Below are 22,684 nucleotides of genomic sequence, written 5' to 3' on the forward strand. Positions count from 1 at the left end.
CATTCCGCATGCCTCTTCTAGTTGCTGTTAAGTACCATCAAGATGGTTCCAACTTTCAGTTACCCTGTATGGGATTTCCAAGGAGCAGCTGGTGAGTGTGAACTGCCAACCTTGTGCCTGGCCCAAGTTGGTGATTTTGAATCTTAAAAGATAGAAGCATCTCTTGGGGAGTTTAGGGCTTGGTACCTATTACAATTGGAAACATCTCTCCTAACAGCCTGAAGAGAAAGGAACTAACATTTGCTGAGATTTTCTATGTCCAAGCCCTGAAAAATTCCTCTGCACCATAGCCTATGTGGGCTCCCTTTCCTGGTTCATGGCACGGAAGCTCAGAGAGGCCAATGGGAGCCCTGAAAAATTCCTCTGCACCATAGCCTACGTGGGCTCCCTTTCCTGGTTCATGGCACGGAAGCTCAGAGAGGCCAATGGGAGTCCCTTATAGATGGGAGGGTGAGCACCTTTTGGGGCCTGGTCAGGTGCCAGTCCTCCCCCACTGTTCTGGCATGGAGAACCAGCACACTTAGATCTGTAAGGAATCACTATGTGTTTTCTTATCTGGGCTCTGTCTGTTCTCCCAAAAGGTTGCTGGCCTTCCACTTGTCTTCCCCTTCCTTGAAAGGAGCTTTTCCTTTGACTTCTATGACTCCCTGTTTTCTCCTCAACTCCTTCACAGATTGTGTCTTCCTGTTCTCTTTCAAATTGGCTCAGCCAATCACTTAAGCATCCACTCAGCATATGTTTATAGAGCACCTACTACATGCCAGGCAGAGTTCTGGGTGCTGGGAATGTCATGTGAGCTGGCATCCTGGTCTGTTCTGACATGCTCATCCCTCATATCCCACGTCCCTACTGTCCCTTGGGCTAAGCTGCAGTTGGCCAAGCCTGGAGTCCTGCTTCCCTACCCAAGGAGTCTCTGGGTGATATGTCTCAGGAATCACACAAAGGCATCCTTACATTTAATATCAAATGCAGAGAGGCTCTGCCTACTTGATTTTGCATGGGCAGCACCTATGAAAGGGACTGGGCCATAATAGATGATTGGAAAATATCTTTTGGATTGAATGACTGAGTAATTGAATTCCCCATAAAGCGAATAGGGGTTCAATCCATCCATGGAAAAGAAATTCTAGGATAGTGGTTGTCCTTGTACCTTTTTCTTCTGTCCAAAGGTGTTTTCCTCCAACTGCTGAGGACTTGAACCCTCAAATTACAGAGAGTATGCTTTTCATGTTAGCAGATCTCCAAGCTGCTCTGCCAAACCCTTATACTGATCTCAACTCCCATACATGCTGATGATACCTTGATTTTTCTGTACCTCAGTTTCCTTACTAATAGCACAGTGATAGTAATGCTTACTTGTAGGATATTAGGGAGGGAGAAGCTAGTGTTCATGAGGAGGTGCCTGGCACAGGTGCTGGAAGGTTGGAGCTGACTGAGGTCCAGCGGCTGTTCATTCTGCCCAAGACATTTGCAAAATCAACCCCAGCTCTTGTCCTTCAGAAGCTTAGCTTTTGTAGGGACATACTGTTTTCCTTGGTGCAGTGAAAAGGACAGGACCTTGGTAGCCCTTGTGTACAGTCTGTGCCCTCATTGGTTTTGATCAAAGAGTTAGTTTTTCCCAAGTGGAAAGGGAGGGAGTCATTTATACAAAGGAATGTGTGTAACAGAGGTGTACTGCCCTTAGCACATTCCTGAAGTTGGGAGATGTGTCAGGTTGTGCGTGTGGAGTGGGCGCTTGGAGACACCCAAGGCTGAACAAATGATGGAACTCATTGAGCACAGGAAATGTGTGGACCAACTGAGTTTGGACCTGATCTTGAAACTTGCAGAGCTGACTTGGTTCTCGGCACTAAGGATGTAGCAGTGAAGGTTGCAAAAGAGCTCCTTGCTCTCCTGCAGCTCATGTTAGTGGAGGGTGCCAGGCAGCTGGCAATGTAACAACCAAACAAGGTGATTTAAGACCATGACAGTTCATTAGAGGAACTTACCCCAGTCATGGGCCAGAATGTACACAGAAATAGCTTCCAAGTTAGCTTTGGGGAGCGTTCCACGCTCCACGGAGATACTCAACAGGGAATGCTTACCAATGCGGGGTCAGGGAGCACTCCCAGTGAAAACGACCCTGCAGCCAAGACAGGAGGGTGAATGGGAGGCAACCAGGTGATATGTGTTAGACTAGCGTCCTGTGGGTTACCTGTGATTGTCTGGCCCTGAACAGACATGATCTGTCGAGACCTGTGTCTCCAAAAATTCAGTACCTCTCCCTTTGGTTCTTGGTTTCCTGAGGCAACAGACAGTGGGGTTTCGAGCTCTCTATTGTCATTGTTAGATGCCGTTCGGTGGGTTCCAACTCAGAGTGACCATATGTGCAACAAAATGAAACAATGTCCAGTCCTGTTCCATTCTCATAACTTGTTACATCTGAGACCATTGTTCCAGCCACTGTGTCAACCCATCTTATTGAAGGTCTCCCTTTTTTTTCACTGACCCCACTATGTTACCACGTATGATCATATCAATCCATCGTCTCATTGGCTATTCCTTGCTTGACAATTTCAGAGTATCTGTTTTGAGCCAGCAGGGGCCCAGAAGTAGAACAGTGGTCTGCACCTGAGACAGGATCTTGCAACCCTTAGAAGATTCTCATGGTTCAGGAGGCCATGAACTGTAGAGAGACCAAATAATTTCCTACTGCGTTCCAGGCATGGTGACACCTACTTTTCGAATGTTAGAAGTCACGGTAAATGATTCCATTTTTAAGGAGAGATATTTTTCCAGTAGACAACCATTGTCGATGAGATTGTAAAGCTGTAGCATGCTCACACCAAAGCTTCTAGTTTTGATAAGAGTTCTGAATACTTCATGAGCTCCCAACCTGTGTAAGGGAACAGGACACCAGGTAAGACCCTATATAAAAGTTTCCAGGTAAGAAAGATCCTGCTCTGCCAGGGTCACTTCCTTCTGCTTTATCGTGGGGCATGGGGATACCTAGGGTCCTAATAGCAGTAGGGAGGATGACCATTCTCCTGCATAGGGATGCTCAAATTTGGTCCATGGGATTGTTAACTGGGCTGCTCAACCCCACCTGATCAATCTCCATGTCATGATGAGTCTTCCACTCTGCAGCCTTCCCTGGTCCACTGCCAGGCCCCTCCCCACCAAACTCCTCCCCCCATCAGCAGAGATCATCTGCTCCTCCGTCTAGGAAAGACTCTCCCTATTTCCAACTCACTGGTTGGGGGCCATGCTGTGTTCAGACTCCTCTCTTACGACATGGTCTCACCTCAGGGTCCAAATGGAAATAGGGCCTGGAACCCTTGGTCTTCGCATCTGTCTATGTTTGACTCTAAAGGTGGGGTAAGCAGCCACAATAAGGATGGGGGATGGAACCCTGGAGTTTAGCTTCCTGACTCTCCTTGGTCACCTCTTATTAAACAGGACACCTTTGGGGACTTCCTATATGCCAGGCCTCCTTCTTAAAGTCTTTCCTTGGACCCATAGGTGATGATGGGGCAACAGAAGAACAGGATTTACATAGAAGGAATAAAAAAAATGCATGAAGATTTCAAATAATATTGTGGTGACCAATATAACACAAGTGATATTGATTAGGGTCTCAGGAAATGAGGATAATGCCAAATAGGTTGAGAAGAGTGGTGTGTGGATGCCAGAGATGGGGGACACAGGAGGTCTTGCCACACAGAGCCCCTCCCCCAAATTCATCTTCCAAATGAGACTCTGGGTAGAGACTTCTAGGACTCCGTGTTCAGCGAAAGCAGACAAGCTCAGTCAAGTGCCAACGGGCAGGTGACATCCCTCGGGCTCTCCAAGGCCAGGCCACTGACAGCAAGAATCAAAATCCCTTCCTTTTCTCAGCTCCTTTGCTGTCAGTGACTAGCAGCTGCCAAGGGCCTCTGGGGAAATGAGGCCCGGTCTGCAGTCTCAGAGTGTCCTTCTCTGTCCTGCGGTATAGTGGCATCCTTCCCTGCTCTGCACCATTATGCCTCTCAAATACCTTGTGGGGTTTGGCATGTGGGAAGGTCAAGCCACAGAGGAAGACCTCCATCCAGGTCACACACAGAACTGCAAAGTAGGCACAATGCCCTGCCCCCACCCCCAAAACCAGCCTGGGCATGCTCAAGGTGTCCATGCAGCTCCTCCTGGGGCCAGGAGGAGAGTCTAGGGGGCGCCTAGGGATTCAGAACTGGTGGTCCACAGTCTGGGATCCTAGAGAAACTGTTCATGGTATTGTATTGTGGTTAGGTGCCATCCAGTCATTCTGAATCATAGCAACCCTAAGTACAACAGAACAAAACACTAGGAAGTCCTGTGTCACCCTCACAATCATTGCCATGTTTGAGTCCAGTGTTGTAGCAACTGCATCAGTCTGAGTCTTTTTTGCTGATCCGATACAATAGCAACATACCAGTGTAGGATAAGCACTGGACCAGAAAATTGGTTTGAACTGCAAGGTCAGCAGTTCAAACTCCCCAGCCGCTCCTCAGAAACCCTATACAGGATCACTATGAGTCGGAACAGACTCAACAGTATTAACAACAATACCAAGCATGATGTCTTTCTCCAGGGATTGGTTCCCCAGATAACATGTCTAAAATACGAAAGACAAAGTGTCGACACCCTCGCTTCTAAGGGGAATTCTGGTTGTAACTTCTTCCAAGAAAGATTTGTTCATTCTTCTGGCAGTCTGTGGCATATTCACTTTCACCAAGCAATATTCAATAGTTTTCACTAACACCTTAATTCAAAGGTATTACTTCTTCAGTCTTCCTCATTTATTGTCCAGCTTTCACATGCATATGTTGGTGTTATTGTTAAATGCTGTCCAGTCCAGTCAGTGCCAACTTGTATCGACCCCATATAGGGTTTCTGAGTTTGAACCACTGACTTTTCAGTTAGCAGTCTAATGCTTTCCTATGGCACCACACCAGGACTCTTCACATGTAGGAGGTGATTGAAAATACCATGAATTGAGTCAGATGCACCTTAGTCCTCAAGGTAATATCTTTGCTTTTTTAACTCTTGAAATGGATCTTTTGTAATAGATTTGCCTAATACTATATGCCGTTTGATTTCTTGACTGCTCCTTCCATGGGTGTTAATTATGCATCCAAGAAAAATGAAATCCTTGACAGCTTCCATATTTTCTCCTTTTATTATAATAGTTGTGAAGATTTTTGTTTACATTAGGTTGAGGTATAATTGATATTGAAGGCTGTATTCTTGATCTTCATCAGTAAGCATTTTAAGTCCTCTTTGCTTTCAGCAAGCAAGGTTGTATTATTGAAGATTGTTAATGAGTCATCCTTCAATCCGATGTTGTGTTCTTCTTCATGTAGTCCAGTTTCTTGGATAATTTGTTCAGCATATACATTGAATAAGTATAGTGAAAGTATATACTTCTGACTCACACTTTTCCTGATTTTAAACCATGCAGTATCCCCTTGTTCTGTTTCAGTGATTGCATCTTGGTCTATGGACCGGTTACCAATAGGCACAATTAAGTTTTCTGGAATTCCCGTTCTTTGAAATGTTATTTATAGTTTATTATGACCCACACAGTCTAATGCCTTTGCAGAGTCGACAACACTTGGGCAAGCATTTTTCTGGTATTCTTTGTTTTCAACCAAGATCCATCAGCAATGATAGCCCTCATTCCAGATCCCCATCTGAATCTGCCTTGAATTTCTGGAAGTTCCTTGTTGATGTTCTGCTGCAAGCAATTTTAAATTATCTTTGGCAAAATTTTACTTGCTTGTGATATCATGGTATTTGACACTCCTGCAATTTGATGACACTTTATGGGGACTGCCTATGCACCAGGGAGGTTGGCAGATGATTTAAATGTAGTATTGTAACTGCAGGTTAATGACCTGGACTTCAAGGTCAGTTTGAATTGCAAGGTCGGTGGTTCAAGCTCACCAGCACTCCTCAGAAACCCTGTAAAGAGTCGCTGAGTCAGAACCAACTTGACAACACTTAACAACAACAACAACAAAATAACAACCCTGGTGTGGCTCTGTAGGATAAGCACTGGACCATGAGGTCAGTGGTTTAAACTCACCAGTCACCCCTCAGAAACCCTATATTGGGTCACTATGAGTCAGAAACAACTGAGAGTGCTTAGCAACAGCAACAATAACAGCCCTAAGGGGCAAGGATATTGTTACCACCATATCATAGCTGGGAAAAATAAGGCCCAAAGATGGTAAGTAGTGTCCCAAGTCATTTGGTCATATGCACAGAGCCTTCACTGAAACTGGTGTAATCTGATGTAGGAGTAGACCCTTTCATCCCAACCCTCACTACCTTCCAAATTCAGGATGGTGGGGGCAGCTTAGGCAATAAACTAGCCCCACCATGGAATTTATTTTTGTTTTAAGAACTTTGTTTAATGCCCCTCTCTAGAATACATTTGCGCAGTGAATATTTGTTAAGCTCCACCAAGTTCAGGAAATTGACCCCATTACCTGAGAGTGGACCTGCAGAGGAACTGGCCCCAGCAGAGTGGGGACTGTTACAAAGATGGACAGGAAGAATTTGGCTCTTTGAGATGGAGGTTCTTATGACTAGAGAAGTCAGGGTGGGGGCGCTTTTCGAGGCCATGCTCTTGGACATGACATTGAAGGAGAGACTTATACATTCTTGTATAAGGCTGCCCTCAGTGATGCCGATCATGTCCACCTGAGTCTCATGATGGTTGCTGTTGGGAGCTATGACTCCAGTGTTGGATTACCCAACAAGCAAAGCAAGCACAGCTTATTTGTACTTGCTACTTAGACTCTATAGTGAATCATTTCCCCATTTTTGCCACATTCAAGATTCTGCTTCTAGGTGTGGCTGACATCTGTCTCTCTCTGAACTCCACAACACCTTCCAACTAAAACCTCTTCAAATTACAATCCCTGACAGGGACAGAGTAACCAGTAATCAAGGTAAGCATAGATTACTTGTACTTACTTACTAATCTATAGTGAACAGTTTCACATGCTTTTACCACATGAGCATAAGTAAGCTGTGCTTACCTTTCTTATTAGGTGATCACCCCGAGAGGCTCAGTATGGTGCTGTAGAATAAAGCACTGACCGCAAGGTCGGTTTGAACCTCAAGATCGGTGATTCAAACTCACCAGCTGCTCCTTAGAAACCCTATACAGGATTGCTATGGGTCAGAACCGACTCGACAGCACTTAACGGCAACGTGAAGAGTAGTGTAGCACTGTAGGATAATCATTGGACAGAAAGGTTGGCAATTCAAACCCACCAGCCGCTCCTCGGAAACCTTATACAGGATCGTTATGAGTTGGATCTAACTCCACAGCACTTAACAACAACACGGAGAATGTGCTGAGGCACATGGAGAAGATGTTCAGAAGGAATGCTCGCTATGAGGATAAACCAGGCTTCTACAGCCCTGAGAAGCTCTCATAGTTGAAGAATTCCTCAGGGAAGCAGCTTCTTTATCCATTATTGTCTGTGGGGGATGGGGGGGGTGGTGGTGCAGCCTTTTCCAAAGGGACACAGAGAGAAAGGTCTCACCACACCCCATCCCAGCTACTTGAGGGGCCCTCTTGAGGCCTCACAGCAAGTTCCTCTAGGCCCGGCCTGTGTACTCCAGGATTTTTTCCGGGTGTGGCCCACTCTTAACTGTCCTAATTTCAGGTCAGCTAAAGGTTGGGAGTGAGGAGTTGGAATTACAAGCAGAAGCTTTGCTTCCCTGCCTGCCTGCTGCTGCTGTTGCTGCTATTTCGAGCCCTCTCTCACTCTAGGCCTGCTACCCTGTGGTCGTTTGGGTACCCTCCTCTTCCAAGTCTGAGGGCCTCCCGGACCAGCCTTCCTTCCCAGACCCAATTTTGGCAGAGGAGAAAGTCATCCCTCCCAGAAGCCTCAGGCAACCCCTCCCAGGGCTCCTAGCCACCCACGGGTAGAACTCTGACACTAAGAAGGCAAACTTTTACATTAGCATGCAGAGCCCTTTCTTCCTGATTGTCTATTCCAGAACAGAAACTTGGCTGTATCTTTGCATAAGCAAAAGGCGCATTACAATGTATTTCCCTAAACAAGAGAGCCCTTGGCCTCTCTGCAAAGAAAATGGCTGCGGCTTTGAACATTTTCCCCCAAGGTTTTAAGATTCCAGGATCAATTTCTCAGACAGGGCTCAAGGACATTGTCCCTGGGCCTCCCCTCCCCCTGCTGGCTGGGCAAGGAGAGCAGCTTCTCCCCAGCATACCTGGGTCTTTGAAGGGTTGCAGGGAGGCACTTAAGTCCCTTCATTGGGGGCCTGGGCCATTACAGAGCAGCACAAGGGCCCCCTACTGGGCCACACATTTTACCCAATTCTATTTTTCCACATTCACTCAGTAATTTGTTCAATCCATACTGAGCTGGGGAGACACTGCTGGGGAGATAGTGAGCCAGGTAGACAGGTGAATCCCACATCAAGCCCAATTGGGGAGACAAGCAACAAACAAACACACAATAAAATAATTCAGGGGATAAGAAGTGCTACTAAAGGAATACAACAAGGAGATGCCCCTGAGAATGTGGGGGTGGTCCTAGGGAAGCAGCTGCTTTGGGTGGTGCTCAGGGCCTACTTTGAGGAGATAACAGTTGTGTTTACAGCTTTACTGGGGGAAAGCATAGGAGGCCTGGGCACAGCATGTGCAAAGACCCAGAGGCAGGGGTGGTGGTTGATGGTTATGTGTCATGGAGTCGGTTCCGACTCATAGCGACCCTGTACAGGCCTTCCGAAGCTGTAAATCTTTACGGGAGCAGAAAGCCTCATCTTTCTCCCATGGAACAGCCAGCTGGTAGTTTCGAACTGCTGACCTTGTGGTTTGCAGCCTGATTGTAACCACTACGCTACCAGAGCTCCTTGTAGGCTCTTTGTTTAAGGAACAGCTGGACCTGGTGACTGGACAGCAGTGAGCAAGGCCAGGGCAACCTAAAGGGAGACAGCAGGTCTGACTCTTCCTGGCCTTGAGGTCATGGTGAGAGGCTTCCATTTTATTCCAAGTGTAATGGGAAAGACTTGAGAGTGCTTAGGTGTGGGGGGGACGGGGGGAATTTAACTGCCATCTTACTCTGAAACAGATATATTACTAAGATTTTTTTTTCCCCTCCTCAAATGCTCTTCAGATATCTAAAGATTTGGAAGGCTAGAGTTGGGGAGAGGGCGTTCCAGGCATAAGGCATTGCACACGCCTCAGGAAAGAACACCAGGGCTTGAAGGCCAAATGGTTAGAAGTAAGGATTTGGTGAAGGAAGGTAGCTGAAGTGCAGCACAGAGAAGCCAGTTTTGACCAGTTCAGAGAGGAAAGTCTGAGTGTCAGATAGAGGGCGGGGCTGGTTTCTGATGGCAGTAGAGAGCCACTGAAGGTTGGCAGAGGAAGAAGGAAGTCAGGTGTGGTCTGAGTGGTAACCACTGTGAAGAATGGTGGGTGGAGAGGTGGGAAGCCACGAAGGAGCCCCTGCCACCTGCCTGAGTGTTGAGGTGGGTGGGGCTAGGGACTGAGGGGTCTGTAAAGGCTTGGCCTGAGGGAGATGCCAGGACGACTCCTGAGATTCCAGGCTAAGAGCCACCAAGTGGATTCCCCTGCTGCAGTCAGGGAGGCCTGATGTGTCACATAGCAAGACATGGGGTATCTCTAGGTTGGAGCCCTGTGGGTGTGGCCACCTTGGTAACCCAGTGTATTACGATGAAAGTGAGGGGCAGATGCCTCACTGGGTGAGAAAGGTAAAAGACACATCAGAGTTAAACACTACCCGGGATCCCTGTTACATATAGGACTGCGAACCACAAGGTCAGCAGTTCAAATCTGCCAGCAGCTCCTCAGGGAAAAAGATGAGGCTTTTTGCTGCCATAAGGATTTTATTGTCTTGGAACCTACTCTATGGCATACAGGGCTGGGCACCAAATGCAGACTTGACAGTTGGCCTTGAGCAGAGGTCAGAGCATGGACTTCAGAGTGGTTGTGTTGGGATGCTTGGAAGCCTCAAGATCCTTGCTTTCAAGGCATGCTCTTGAAAGATGATCTCAGGACCTTTCCATACAGATCAAGGGCAGTTGTCTCCATCTGCCAGAGATGGACTGCTGGGTGGGTGGGTAGCTGGATACTCCAGGGCTGTGTGGAGTGGTAGGTTGTTCCCTTCTCTCCACTCATCCTGGAATCCAAGCTACCATCTTCCTATCCACATCTCAGTTCCTGAAGTGGAACCCTTCCCTCATTAGTCATCTTCCCTTACCTACTCATATCCTCAGATTCTTCTGTGGATAGACTCGGACTCCTTCTCTGACTGATACCCTGCATGATCTGGCCTCAGCAGTCCCCTCCCACCTCCCCGGAACCCTCTCTCACCTCCCATGCCTTGCACACACCTCAGGACTTGAGCGCACACTGTACCATCAGCAGGAAGAGCACGACCTTGCTCTGTTGTGTGCCTTCATCTCACATCTCAGGCCACGTCCTTGAGGGCCCAGATCCCCACCAGAGCATACCCCCACTTCTCCTGAAGCCCTCTTCATAGTCTGGCTGTGAGCTGATCTTGTGCTTGCTGTTTCGGTCCCTGTTGCCCCACAGCTGGCTCCCTAATGAACCTTCTGTGCAGCACCTCTGCCAGGTGTGCTGGGAGCCTGCAGAGGTGAGTGAGGCACCACCTACAGGCCTGGCCAGTGAGTGATGGGCTCTGTGGCTAATTGTTGTAGTTATGTGCTGTTGAGTTGGTTCTGATTCATAGTGACCCTGTACAGGGTTTCTGAGGAGTGGCTGCTAAGTTTGAACCGCCGACCTTGTGGTTCAGTGCTTTATCCCACAGTGCGACACCAGAACGTCTGTGGCTAGCAGTGTGGCTCAATTTGACAAACTCCATTGAGGACCTATGCAGATAGGCACTAGGACAAATGTGGGGAAAACTGGACCTTTCTTTATCTGATGTCACCCTTGTCCCATCCTAGGCACACAGTCCCAGGAGAGAGGGGAACTCTAACTGGCCCAGGCTTTTCCTGTTAAAAAGCCTTTAGGGTGAACGGTCCCCTTTCCCTTCTCTCTTGGTGGTCCTACTCTGCACATACATGTCCCATCACTCTCTGTGCTGGGCACTGACCTGTGGTTGGACTCAGACAGGGTTTACGTTCTCAGCAGATGTCATATAAGGAGGTTTCCCTTCCTTTCCTGCTGGGCAGCCCCCTGTCTCCCCCATCACACCCAGCTCTGCCTCAGTCCCAGATAAACCTGCCAGCCAGCCTTCCAGGTTCCTGTCCTGGTTCCCCTCCTGATGGCCAGGAGCTGGCCCAAATCATGCTGAGATCCACTCCAGTCTCCAGCCACCCCTATTGATGTGGGTGCTCTGTGACTTGTCCTCTCCCAGGATCCAGATGACAGATGGGACACAGCTCTCTGCTTTCATTTTATTCTCAAACATCAGAGCTGCTTCATACGCTCTGTCTCCCCATCCCCACTCGGGCAGAGGACCTAGTCCTCTTCCTTTCTCTTCCCCTCTCTCTCCTCTGGAGGCTGTGCTGCTCCTGCTGTTGCTGTTGTTAAGAGCTGTTGAGTTGGTTCCAAGTCATAGCAACCCTGCCTAGGGCTGCTGAGGAGCAGTTGGTCAATATGAAACACTGACTCCTACAATGCCCTACTAGGACCCCAGCAACTATGCTACTTCCCTACATGTATTCTGTACTGTGGCTTTCAGTCAATAACTGTGAGCTGACCTGACCAGGCTTTACCCGTGATAGAGAAAGTTTCAGGAACTTATAATATCCCATTCTTTCTTAAGAAACACTGGCTTTCACCAGGCACAGTTCAAAGGGCTTTACATTTATTTATTCTTCTAAGTGTAAAAATAATCTTATGAAGTAGATTATTATTTCCAATTTATAGGCCCAAACTAAGGCACAGAGAAAACTTATCATTGTATAAGCAGGTCATCTGAGCTTGTATCCACTAGCTTCTCTGCTGATGTGGGGTCGAGCCCTAGGATCAGCTGTGAGGAGCCTCAGAATTCATGGTAAGGAGACTGGACTTGAGGCCTCACAAGGCTACTGTTTAGAAATAGGCAGTCAAGGTGGTTTGTCTCAGTTAACACCGTAACTTTGCCTACAAACTTTTTTTTTTTAAACAAAATCATAGAAATCATTTTGTTTATTAAACAAAAATATCAAAATGTGAAGCTATTGTTTCTCAACACATCTTTAGTCTAGGTCTATATACTTTTTTTAAAAAAACGTTTAATGTGAATTGAGTGATCATTTACATGGGAGAACATCGGTTTTGCACTCAACCTATCGTATTTTGTTTCATTGCTATGATTGCAATCCCCTCCATGAATCATCATTTACCAGCATTTGCTTCTATTCCCTCTGGTTTTTTTGTTTGTTTGTTTGTTTTTGATGTACACAAAAACACTCAGGAATATATAATTCCTCCTGTCCACCAGCACACAGCCTTTCTCTTTCCATGAGTCTAGAGCACTCAGCTGCTCTATCTCTCCATGCCATCCCCTCTGCCTCCATCTTTGGTGCCGCTGCTTCTCTGGTTAGGGTCCCACATTCCACTCATGCTCTACTTTCTTGATTGTCCTAGGGTCCTCTATTCCCTTGAAGGGCACTTCACTTATTAGCTCTTCCCTAGGATTGGTACCTTCTTCATGCACAGAGGGTGACAGTATCCATTAGACCCTTAAGCCATACCAAGAAGTCACTTGTCTCAAATACCTTGGGTGTCTACCAGTTCATCTTTGGTGATTTGATTTTCTGTGTTAACGCTCAGGTTCCCCTAGGTGTCTACTCACTGATTATGAGTAGGAATTACTGTTGCTCAGATAGAGAGTCTAAACATGAAGTTTTATGGCCTTGTCCTGCGATGACAGAGAGGGTTTGGGGAGGTGCAGCTTGGCTGTGCTGCCTTCACAGAGGTTAGTGAGCAACCTCCAGGCTCCCATGTATGCAGGGAGGGAGTGCTCAGCCATTTCAGGCAGCTCTCCTTGGGTGGTAGTGTTGTCGCTAAGTGCTGTCAAATCTGTTCCAACTCATAGTGGCCCTGCATGGGGTTTCCAGAAGCTCTGGAGTCGGGCTGCTAAACTCAGGGTCAGCAGTTTGAAACTACCAGCCATTCCGCAGGTGAAAGATGAGGCGTTCTGCTCCTGTAAAGATTTTTAGCCTCAGAAACCCTATGCAGGGTCGCTACGGTTGAAGTGGTCTGTTTGGCTGGAGATTTCTATGAGTTGGAACTGACTCCACTGCACACCACCACCACCTTAGTTAGGGTTTCTGAGGAGCAGCTGGTGGGTTTGAACTGCCAACCTTGACTCAAATAGTCTAAATAGTTTTATTCTTCCAATGAGAATATTTTAACCTTGGTCACCTGCTGCTCTGTCTGTCCTGGGTGCTGGGCATACATGAAGTAAAAAACGCAGTAATGGCTTAGCTGAGAATCCATGAAAGATACAGAGATCTCCAGCTGAGCAGACCACTGGTGCTGTTGTTCTTGTTGTTGGTTGTCTTCTAGTTAGCTCCGATTCGTGGCAACCTTATTTACAACAGAATGATTTGTTGCCTGACTCTGATCATCTTCGTGACCATTGATTGGTTTGCTTGAGCCCACTCTTGTGGTTATTGTGTCAGCCCATCTTAGTGAGGGTTTCCCTCATTTTCATTGGCCCTCTACTTAACCAAGCATAAAGTTCTTTTTCAGTGATTGTTCTTTCCTGATGTTGTGTACAAAGTAAATAAGTCAAAGTCTTGCCATCCTTGCTCCTAAGGAACATCCTGGTTGTACTTATGATTGATTTATTTGTTTTTATGGAGTCCTGGTGTGGGGATGTGGGTTTGTGCGCTAGACTGGATCAGACCATGCCCCCTGATGGTGACTTGAATCATACCCTCTAGTAAGATGGGAACATCCTTAATCCTTAGTTCCATTGCAATCTTTACTCCTCGTTGTTGTTGTGAAATACCGTCGAGTTGGTTCCAATTCATATTGACCCTCTATAAGGTTTCCAAGGAGTGGCTGGTCGGTTTGAGCTGCCAACGTTTTGGTTAGCATCCAATGCTTACCCTACAGTGCCATACCAGGACTCCCCCACCTTAATCTTTACTGCTTAGCAACTCATTTCTAAATGAGTCCATGATCACAGGCATAGAGGTAGAAACAAAGCACATCCTTTGGATCTGGGGTTCATGTGCTGACAATCTCCTAGACCCAGGAGAAAATTGATACCAAGACACATGGAGATTTCCAGGGAACAGTGGGTCCACAGATGGTGAAAGGAGTTGGACATTTTTCCAGAGCCAACAAAGAGAGAAAGACTTCCTCTAGAGCTGGCTTGCTGAATTTGGACTTTTTACCTCTTAAACTTGGAAAGAATACATTTATCTTTGTTATATAGACAGATGACTAAGACAACGTAAATGAATGCCCCAGCAGTTTCACTCCTAGTTATATACCTAGATGACTTGAAAGCAGGGGTCCAAATAAGCACGTGTGCAGCAATGATAACAGAAGCATCATTCACAATAGCTAAAATGCTATTCAACCCAAGTGCCCACCAACAGATGAATTGATACATAAAATGTGATATAGCCACACAATGGATATATTATTAAAAAAAATAAACAAGTTCTGATACATGCTAGGACATGGATAGCTTTAAAAACATGCTGAGTGAAGTAAATGAAATACAAATGGATACATACTATGTGATTTCACCTGTATGAAATATTTAGAATAGTCAAATATGTAGAGACTTTTTACTAGTGGTTACCAGGGGCAAATGGGAGGGAGAATGGAGCAATTATAACGTAAAAGACATTGAGTTTCTCTTAAGAACGATGAAAAATTTGTAAATGGATACTGGTGATGGTTGTGTAATACAGTAAATGTAATTAATGTCACTGAATTGTACACGTAAAAATGGTAGAAATGGCAAATGTTTCGTTATATATATATATTGGACCACAATTAAAAACAAAAGACTTAAGATCTAATAGTGGGTCAAGAGTGCTGGTGCAGTGCTGCAGGATGATCTATACCGGATCACACTGTCAGTCTGTACTGCAAGGATGACATTCAAACTCACCCATCACTGTGAATTGGAATAGACTCAATGGCACCTAACAACAACAACAGTAATGGGGCTAAAACTTACTGCCATTGTCAAGTACTGTAGGAAGTAATATTTCAAAACCACCAGCAACAACTATGATATGGTTTGTGTTAGTGACAGATACAAGTACTAGCCTTGCACTGAGATCCGTGACCTATATTCATGCTTAGGAAAATGCCACATTCCAGTTAGAGGCTCAAGCCAATAGAGGGGTCTTTTTTCCTAACCATCTGTCCATATTTTGGTTCCAGGGAAGAATTCCTGAGGAGGGCGTTGGTAGTCCAGGCAGAGTTGGTGGTGGCCACAAGATGGAGCAGACAGCACAGAGGCTAGGAAGGGTGGAGTCAGTAGATGGTTCAGATGTTGGGGTAATGGTGAGTCTGGATGTAAAGTCTGGATGTTGTTGTTAAGCAAGTCAGTTACAACCCTGTATAGGGTTTCTGAGGGGCGACTGGTGGTTTGAACCACAGACCTTACAGTTCAAACCAACTTTGCAGCCCATCGCATTATCCGTCAGCGCCACATCAAAGTCTGGATAAGAGGCAGCAATTGAAAATGCTGCTGGAGAGGCTTTCAGGATTCTGGTCCCAGGGACAGTTGGTAGCGATTCCATTTGCAAAACCAGGGCTGACCCTTGGGTCCGAGGTTCCTGCTGATGCCTCCCTTCTTGTCTTTCAGGTCAACGAGATCTATCACGATGAGTCCTTGGGAGCGCATATCAACGTCGTCCTTGTTCGGATCATCCTGCTAAGTCACTCGAAGGTGAGGAAGCACTGTAGGCCAGGCTGGCCATTTCAGACACACCAGGGTTCCTGCCCATCTACCAGGGAGTGGGACACTTGAATAAGACATGCCCCCTCCCCTTACAAAGTCTTTTTGATAACCAAAACCTCCCTATCTCCTCCCCACCTCACCATCCTGTGGTTCCTCTAAGACACTTGTGAGTTACCCTTTATGTCCCTACTTAATTCATCCTAACCTTCACTACCTTCCAGTCTTGAGTCTTGTCCACACCCTTCTCTTCATCTGTCACAAAGTTTCAGCATCAGTTGGGTCCTCTGCGTCTTCCAACCTCCTCTTCTTGTCAGACTTGGAATTATCTTTCCTAGCAGTGAGCTTGGGTCTCTGAAGCTGAGATAGCCATCTAGGGAGAATAACTTGAGATGGAAAGATAACAGGATGATGGGATGTGACACATTGCTAGAGGAAGTGTGAACTGGTACAGCTACTATGGAAAGTAGTGTGGTGGCTCTTCAAAACCTTAAACAACACTAGCAAGGTATGCTCACCATGGAATGGTCAATCATTCAGAATCAAAAGGGCAACCTTTACCTAAGGGCAAAGTTGAGAAGGGATGGTTAGGTGAGTTGAATGGAAATAGGAACCATAAAGAGGAAGCAGGAAAACTGTTGTTGCAGCAAGGGAATTGCAATCATTGAGATGAAACAAAGCATATAATTTGCTGAATATAAAACTGATGATTTTGTCTGTAAACATTCACGCAGTTCACAAGAAGAGGTTAAAAAAAAAAAAGTTAAACATAGAATTACTGTGTTGTTAAATGTCGTCAAGTTGTTTCTGACTCATAGCAACCCAGTGTAGGGTTTCTGAGGAACGGCTGGTGAGTTTGAGCTGCCAACCTGGCAGTTCAAACTAACCTTGCAATTCAGTGCTTATCCTCTAGTACCACACCAGGACTGTAAAATTGTTGTTGTTGTTGTTAAGTACCGTAGAGTCGGTTCCAACTCATAGTGACCCTGCACAGGGTTTCTGAGGCTGTAAATCTTTACAGGAGCACAACACCTCATCTTTCTCCCGTGAACTGCTGGTAGTTTCGAACTGCTGACCTTGAGGTTGGCAGCCCAACTCATAACCACTATGCTACCAGAGCTCCTTACTGATAGTGAAAAGGTTGTTTTTACCTTTTCACTATTGTAAATAATGTTGCAATAAACATTAGCATACAAATATCTGTTTGAGTCTCTGTTTTGAATTCTTTGGGGAATATACTTAGGAGAGGAATTGTTGAATCTTGTAATAGTAGTAGTAGTAGAAGTAGAATTATCAATAAGAATTCAAAACAGAGACTCAAACAGATACTTAGACACTAATGTTTATTGCAACATTATTTACAATAGACAAAAGATAAAAACAATCCAATGTCTATCAACAATGAATGGATAAATAAAATATGGCGTATATGCAGTGACGCCTGACCCAAGCCATAGTATTGTCAATAACCTCATATGTATGCAATAATTGGACAGTGAGTAAGGAAGATTGTAGAAGAATTTATACTTTTGAGTTATGGTGTTGGAGGAGAATATTGAAAGTGCTATGGGCTGCCAAAAGAACCAACAGATCTGTGTTGGAAGAAGTGCAGCCAGAGTGCACCTTGGAGGCCACGATGGCCAAACTTCGTCTCTCATACTTCAGACATATTGTCAGGAGGCACCAGTCTTTGGAGAAGGATATCACGTTTGGTAAGGTGGAGGGTCACAGAAAAAGAGGAAGACCCCCAGCGAGATGGATTGGCAAAGTGGCAGCATCAGTGGCATCAAGTGTGGTAACAATTGTGAGGCTGGCCCAGGACCAGGCATTGTTTAGTTCTGTTGTGCATAGGGTCACTATGAGTCAGTACTGACTCGATGGTACCTAACAACAACAACAAAAAGAAATGAAGGTCCGATACATGCTAGGATATAGATGAACCTTGAAAACATGCTGAGTGAATTGTCAGACTCAAAAGAACACATATTGTATGATTTCACTTATGTGAAATATACAGAATAGGCAAATGCATAGAGACCAAAGTTCATTAGTGGCTACCAGGTTCGGGGGTGGGGGACAAACGGAAAATTATTAGAAAGAACACAGAGTTTCTATTACAGGTGATGACAAACGTTTGGAAATAGAGAGGTGGTGGTTGCACAAATTGCATGTAACTGTTGTTGTTGTCAGGTGCCATCGAGTCGGAACCGACTCATAGCGACCCATGCACAGCAGAACGAAACAATGTCCAATCCTGGGCCAACCTCACTACCGCTGCCACACTTGAGTCCATCAATGATGCCACCTGGCTGATCCATCTCGTTGGGGGTCTTCCTCTTTTTCTCTGACCCTCCACCCTACCCAGCATGACATCCTTCTCCAACGATTGTTTCCTCCGGACAATATGTCCAAAGTATGAGAGATGAAGCTTAGCCATCCTGGCCTCCAAGGAGCACTCTGGCTGCACTTCTTCCAAAACACATCTATTGGTTCTTTTGGCAGTCCATGGCACTTTCAGTATTCTCCTCCAACACCACAACTCAAAGGCATCAACTCGTATCACTGAATTTTACACTTCAATATGCTTAAAATGGAAATTTTTAGTTCTATTTTAAGATAATAAAATAAATTTCAAGAAAGAGTAAGACGGGTATGGGATGAGATGCAGAGAGAGTTAAAGAGAAAGGAGTGAGCCCTGTGTGTGTTGAGCCCACTCTTGTGCCCAATGTTTTGGTATTGACCCATTACGTTTCCAGAACTAATGGTCTCCATTTTACAGGTAAGAACACTGAGGCCTAAAGTAATTCAAGGGATGCACGAGGAGAGCCAGCCAAGGGTATTCAACATCTCTAAAGTTAGGCGTCTTACCCAGATAGACTAATTCCTGAATCCATAATCTAACTATACCCAAGTGCATAGAAAATCAAATTGTAGGAAGATTAAGAATTTTGGGCATGCTAATTAGGAAATGGGGTTAAACTCCTCTACTAAGAGACAAAGATCTCAGTGCCAAAATATTAAAATCAAACTGCATACAACTTACTAGAAACACAACAGAAAACTGACAAGGAAGTGCTCATATCCAGAATGAATTCCAGGAACTCATCCCAAATTTGTGTGTACTCTCCTGATACAAGTAAAAGGTATCATTTTACGTGAATAAAGACAGCCACAGTGAAGAATATCAGTTATGGATCTCGATGTACCCCAAGTAGAAAGACTATAAGATATATAAAAGACAGCCATTTGTACAATTAGTGAACATATAACTATGGGAGTCTTTAATACCTTTTTCAAGGCCTGTAACAGATTAATTTTAAAAGGCACAGGGAGTTTTGAATAATACATTGTTATTAGCTGTCAGTCAATTCTGATTCATGGGGCCCCATGTGTACAGAATAGAATTGCTCTATAGGTTTTTCTCCATAGAGGGTGGTTGGGGAAGGGTCTGTGTTCTTCTCCCTTGCTGGCACTTACCTTTGCTATTGTTGGGCCTAAGAACTCTGCCACTTGCTTCATGGGAAACCTTCGATGCATACTTTCAGCCAAAGTGATGCTGTAGGTACATAGCCTTACCCACAGGCATGGCCCATACCCTCCTCTTCACCCAAGTGTCCAGGGCACTGGCATTTAGGTGCCACCTTATAGGGAAGTGTTTGGCTTTGTCCAGGCCTTGTTGTCCACATCCTGCTCACACTGGCAGAGCCACACTGTGAGTGGAGTGGACAATAGCCTTTGTCATCAGGATGCAGCCTGTTCGGTCAGCAGGGGCATTATAGGGACATATGCAGGTCCCGGCACATGCCTAGAGCCCATGGTCAGCAAGGAAGGCAGCTGAGTCTGCACACACTGCATCTTGGTGTCTGTGTTGAATGACTTGTTGTTAAGTGCCATCAAGTCGGTCTGACTCATAGTGACTGCATATAGAATTTCCAAGGAGCAGCTGGTGAGCTTGAACCGCCGACTTTGTGGTTCAAACCAACCTTGCAGTCCAGCGCATTAACCCCCAGTGCCGCACCCCTATTATTTGCTCTTCCTATTTCTAATACATCACAGATCAATGCTTTTGTAAAATCTATCAAAAATAATGATTTGATAAAGGGGGAACTAGTTCATCGTACAGTCCAGGAACAGAGGATCCTAGGACCATCAAGGAAGAAGAGCATGAGAGGAATGTGGGACCTATCCAGAGAAGCAGTGACACCAGAGATGGAGGCAGAGGTAATGACATGGAGAGATAGAGCAGCTGAGAACTCTAGACTCATGGAAAAAGAAATGCTGTGTGCTGGTGGCCAAGAGGCAGGCTTGCAGAATGTGTTCTTTGAATGTTTAAATTGTTATTTATATATTCCTAAGTGTTTTTGTGTACATCAAAACAAAAAAACAAACAAAAACAGAGGGAATAGAAGCAAATACTGTTAAATGATGATGCATGGAGGGGATTGTAATTATTGTAATGAAGCAAAATATGATAGAATGAGTGTAAACCCATGTTTTCACATGTAAACTATCACTCAATTCACAATAAAAACCTTTTTTTTTTTTTTAAGTTTTTATTTTGAACTGACTGATTGTTTACATGGGAGAACATCAGCTTTACACCATTGTTTCATTGCAATTATTACAATCTTCTTTGTGCATTCAACAGTATCTGCTTCCATTCCCTCCCTTTTTTTGGAGGGGGGATGTACACAAAAACACTCAGGAATATATAATAATTTAAACAACCAAAGGGCACATTCTGCAAGCCTGACCCTGGCCACAAACACCTAGTCCCTCTCTTTCCATGAATCTAGAGTCCTGATACGCTCCCAATCTCCATGTTCTCATCTCTGCCTCCATCTCTGGTGTTGCTGATTCTCTGGATAATGTCACACATTCCGCTCATGCTCTTCTCTCTTAATGGTCCTAGAGTCCTGTTTCTGAACTGTAAGATTAACGTCTACTCCTTTTTTACAAAACGTCTACCTCTACAATTGTGATAGCCGCAGCTAGTCATGATAGCAATTATTCACTATTGAATCAGAATAATCTTATCCCTATCTCTTTTCACCAGACCTGTCTAGACAAGATAAAAACTATCCAGTGGGGACTCCACCTTCCCCTGTACACTCTAAACTAAACTCCCTCTTGAAAACTTGTAAGCCTGTCACTTCATGCCTTTATTGCCCCCTCATTTTAGATAGCCAATGTCTAAGTTGCCCATCCCTATCAACCCTGTATACAGAGGGGATAGGATTGAAACTTGATGTGAAGATTTCTTCCCTCTCAGTTGGTATTTTGAGGTACTGCATCCATACGTATAGGTCAAGTTCATCTAATTGTAGCAATTTACACTTGTTTCCTTTATCAAAAAAAATTTTTTTTATCTTCCTCTAGTTGAGTTCTGATCATCAAGCCATCAAGGTCAAATGGGTGCTATCTGCATCTTTGGGTGTTCTTGTGCTCTCCCCTTACTTCATATTAGCTGGATGCTTCACTCTCAGCTCTAGCCCTCCGTGGCTATGTCCTTGTTCATGGGCTCAGGAGTCGCAAGGTCTCACCACACTTCAGACCAACCAGCCCCTCCTCTTCTCTCTCTCATCTCCAGGTCGATGGGAGTCTATGGAATATGTTTGAACTTGGCCCATGCCTTCATTGCTGCCTTTCCCCCTCTTCCACTCACCAGTGGACCAACATGGTCACTAGAAAGCTTGCATGCCTGCTCATGTGTTCCCTTTGAGTTTCAGTCTTAGAGGGGGGATTTGCCCTGAAGGGACTTGATTGCTTTGCCTTGATGGCTCCCTAGTGAACAACTTGCTTATTCTTGTATTAGCTAATCAGACTGCCATTGTTTGTTTTGGATTTTTCCTGCTGCTCTGTTTCAAGAAGTATCTTCTGATGCTCTAGCTCTTCCAGGCTGGTCTGCTTGTCCTTTCTAGTGGGACTGTCTCACCTCAGAAAGTTCTGGATGAGGCTCAGGATTCCACCTAATGTCCTATATACTACAAATGCTCAGCAAGAATCCTATTTCACTTGGCAAGTTCTAGAACACCTTTTAGGTATTCCAATCAGTTATAGGCTGAAGACAGACTTACAACATGCTCTTCTCTCTTGATAGTCCTAGAGTCCTCTGTTCCTGGAATGTAAGATTTAACTACTCTCCCCTTTTTGTTACACAACCTCTATCTTTACAGTTGTGATAATCACAATTAAGCATAACAAGTATTCACTATTGAATCAAAAGAACCCTATCCCTATCTCCTTTCATCAGACCCATGTAGACAAGATTAAATCTATTCAGTGGAGAACCTACTTTCCCCCCATGCACTCTGAAACTAAACTGCCTCTTAAAAACTTGTAAACCAGCCACTTCATGCCTTTATAGCCTTACCCCCCAAGCCCCCACCCCCACCATTTAGGAAGCCAGTGTCTAAGATGCCCATCCCTATCAACTCTGTGTACAGAGAGGATAGGCTTGATCCTTGATGTGAAGACTCCCCTCTCAGTTGGTATTTTGAGCTACTACATCTATAATTATAGGTCAAGCTCATCAAAGCACTTGCTTCCTTTATCAAATTTCTTTATCTTTCTCTAGTCAAGTTCTGATCATCAAACCATCAAAGCTAGGTCAAATGGGTTGTGTTTTTGTTGTTAAGTGCCGTCGAGTTGGTTCTGATCCTTAGCGACCCTGAACAGGGTTTCTTTATGGACACAGAAAGCCTCATCTTTCTTCCGTGGAGCAGCTGGTAGTTTCAAACTGCTTGACTTTGTGGTTCACAGCCCGATTCATAACCACTATGCTACCAGAG

At 45.2% G+C, this 22,684-nt stretch overlaps 1 protein-coding gene across 1 annotated transcript in view; it reads left to right on the forward strand.

Annotated features, from left to right (window-relative positions):
• The window catches only part of ADAMTS2 (ADAM metallopeptidase with thrombospondin type 1 motif, 2), a 363,960-nt gene that overhangs the window by 230,998 nt on the left and 110,278 nt on the right, over positions 1-22,684 (forward strand). The window contains exon 5 of the mRNA XM_006874455.1: positions 15,801-15,884. Within this exon, the coding sequence (XP_006874517.1) occupies positions 15,801-15,884 (84 nt within the window). The remainder of the gene's footprint in view (positions 1-15,800; positions 15,885-22,684) is intronic.

This window comes from Chrysochloris asiatica, unplaced genomic scaffold (assembly GCF_000296735.1).
Source record: "Chrysochloris asiatica unplaced genomic scaffold, ChrAsi1.0 scaffold00279, whole genome shotgun sequence".
NCBI classification, from domain to species: Eukaryota; Metazoa; Chordata; class Mammalia; order Afrosoricida; family Chrysochloridae; genus Chrysochloris; species Chrysochloris asiatica.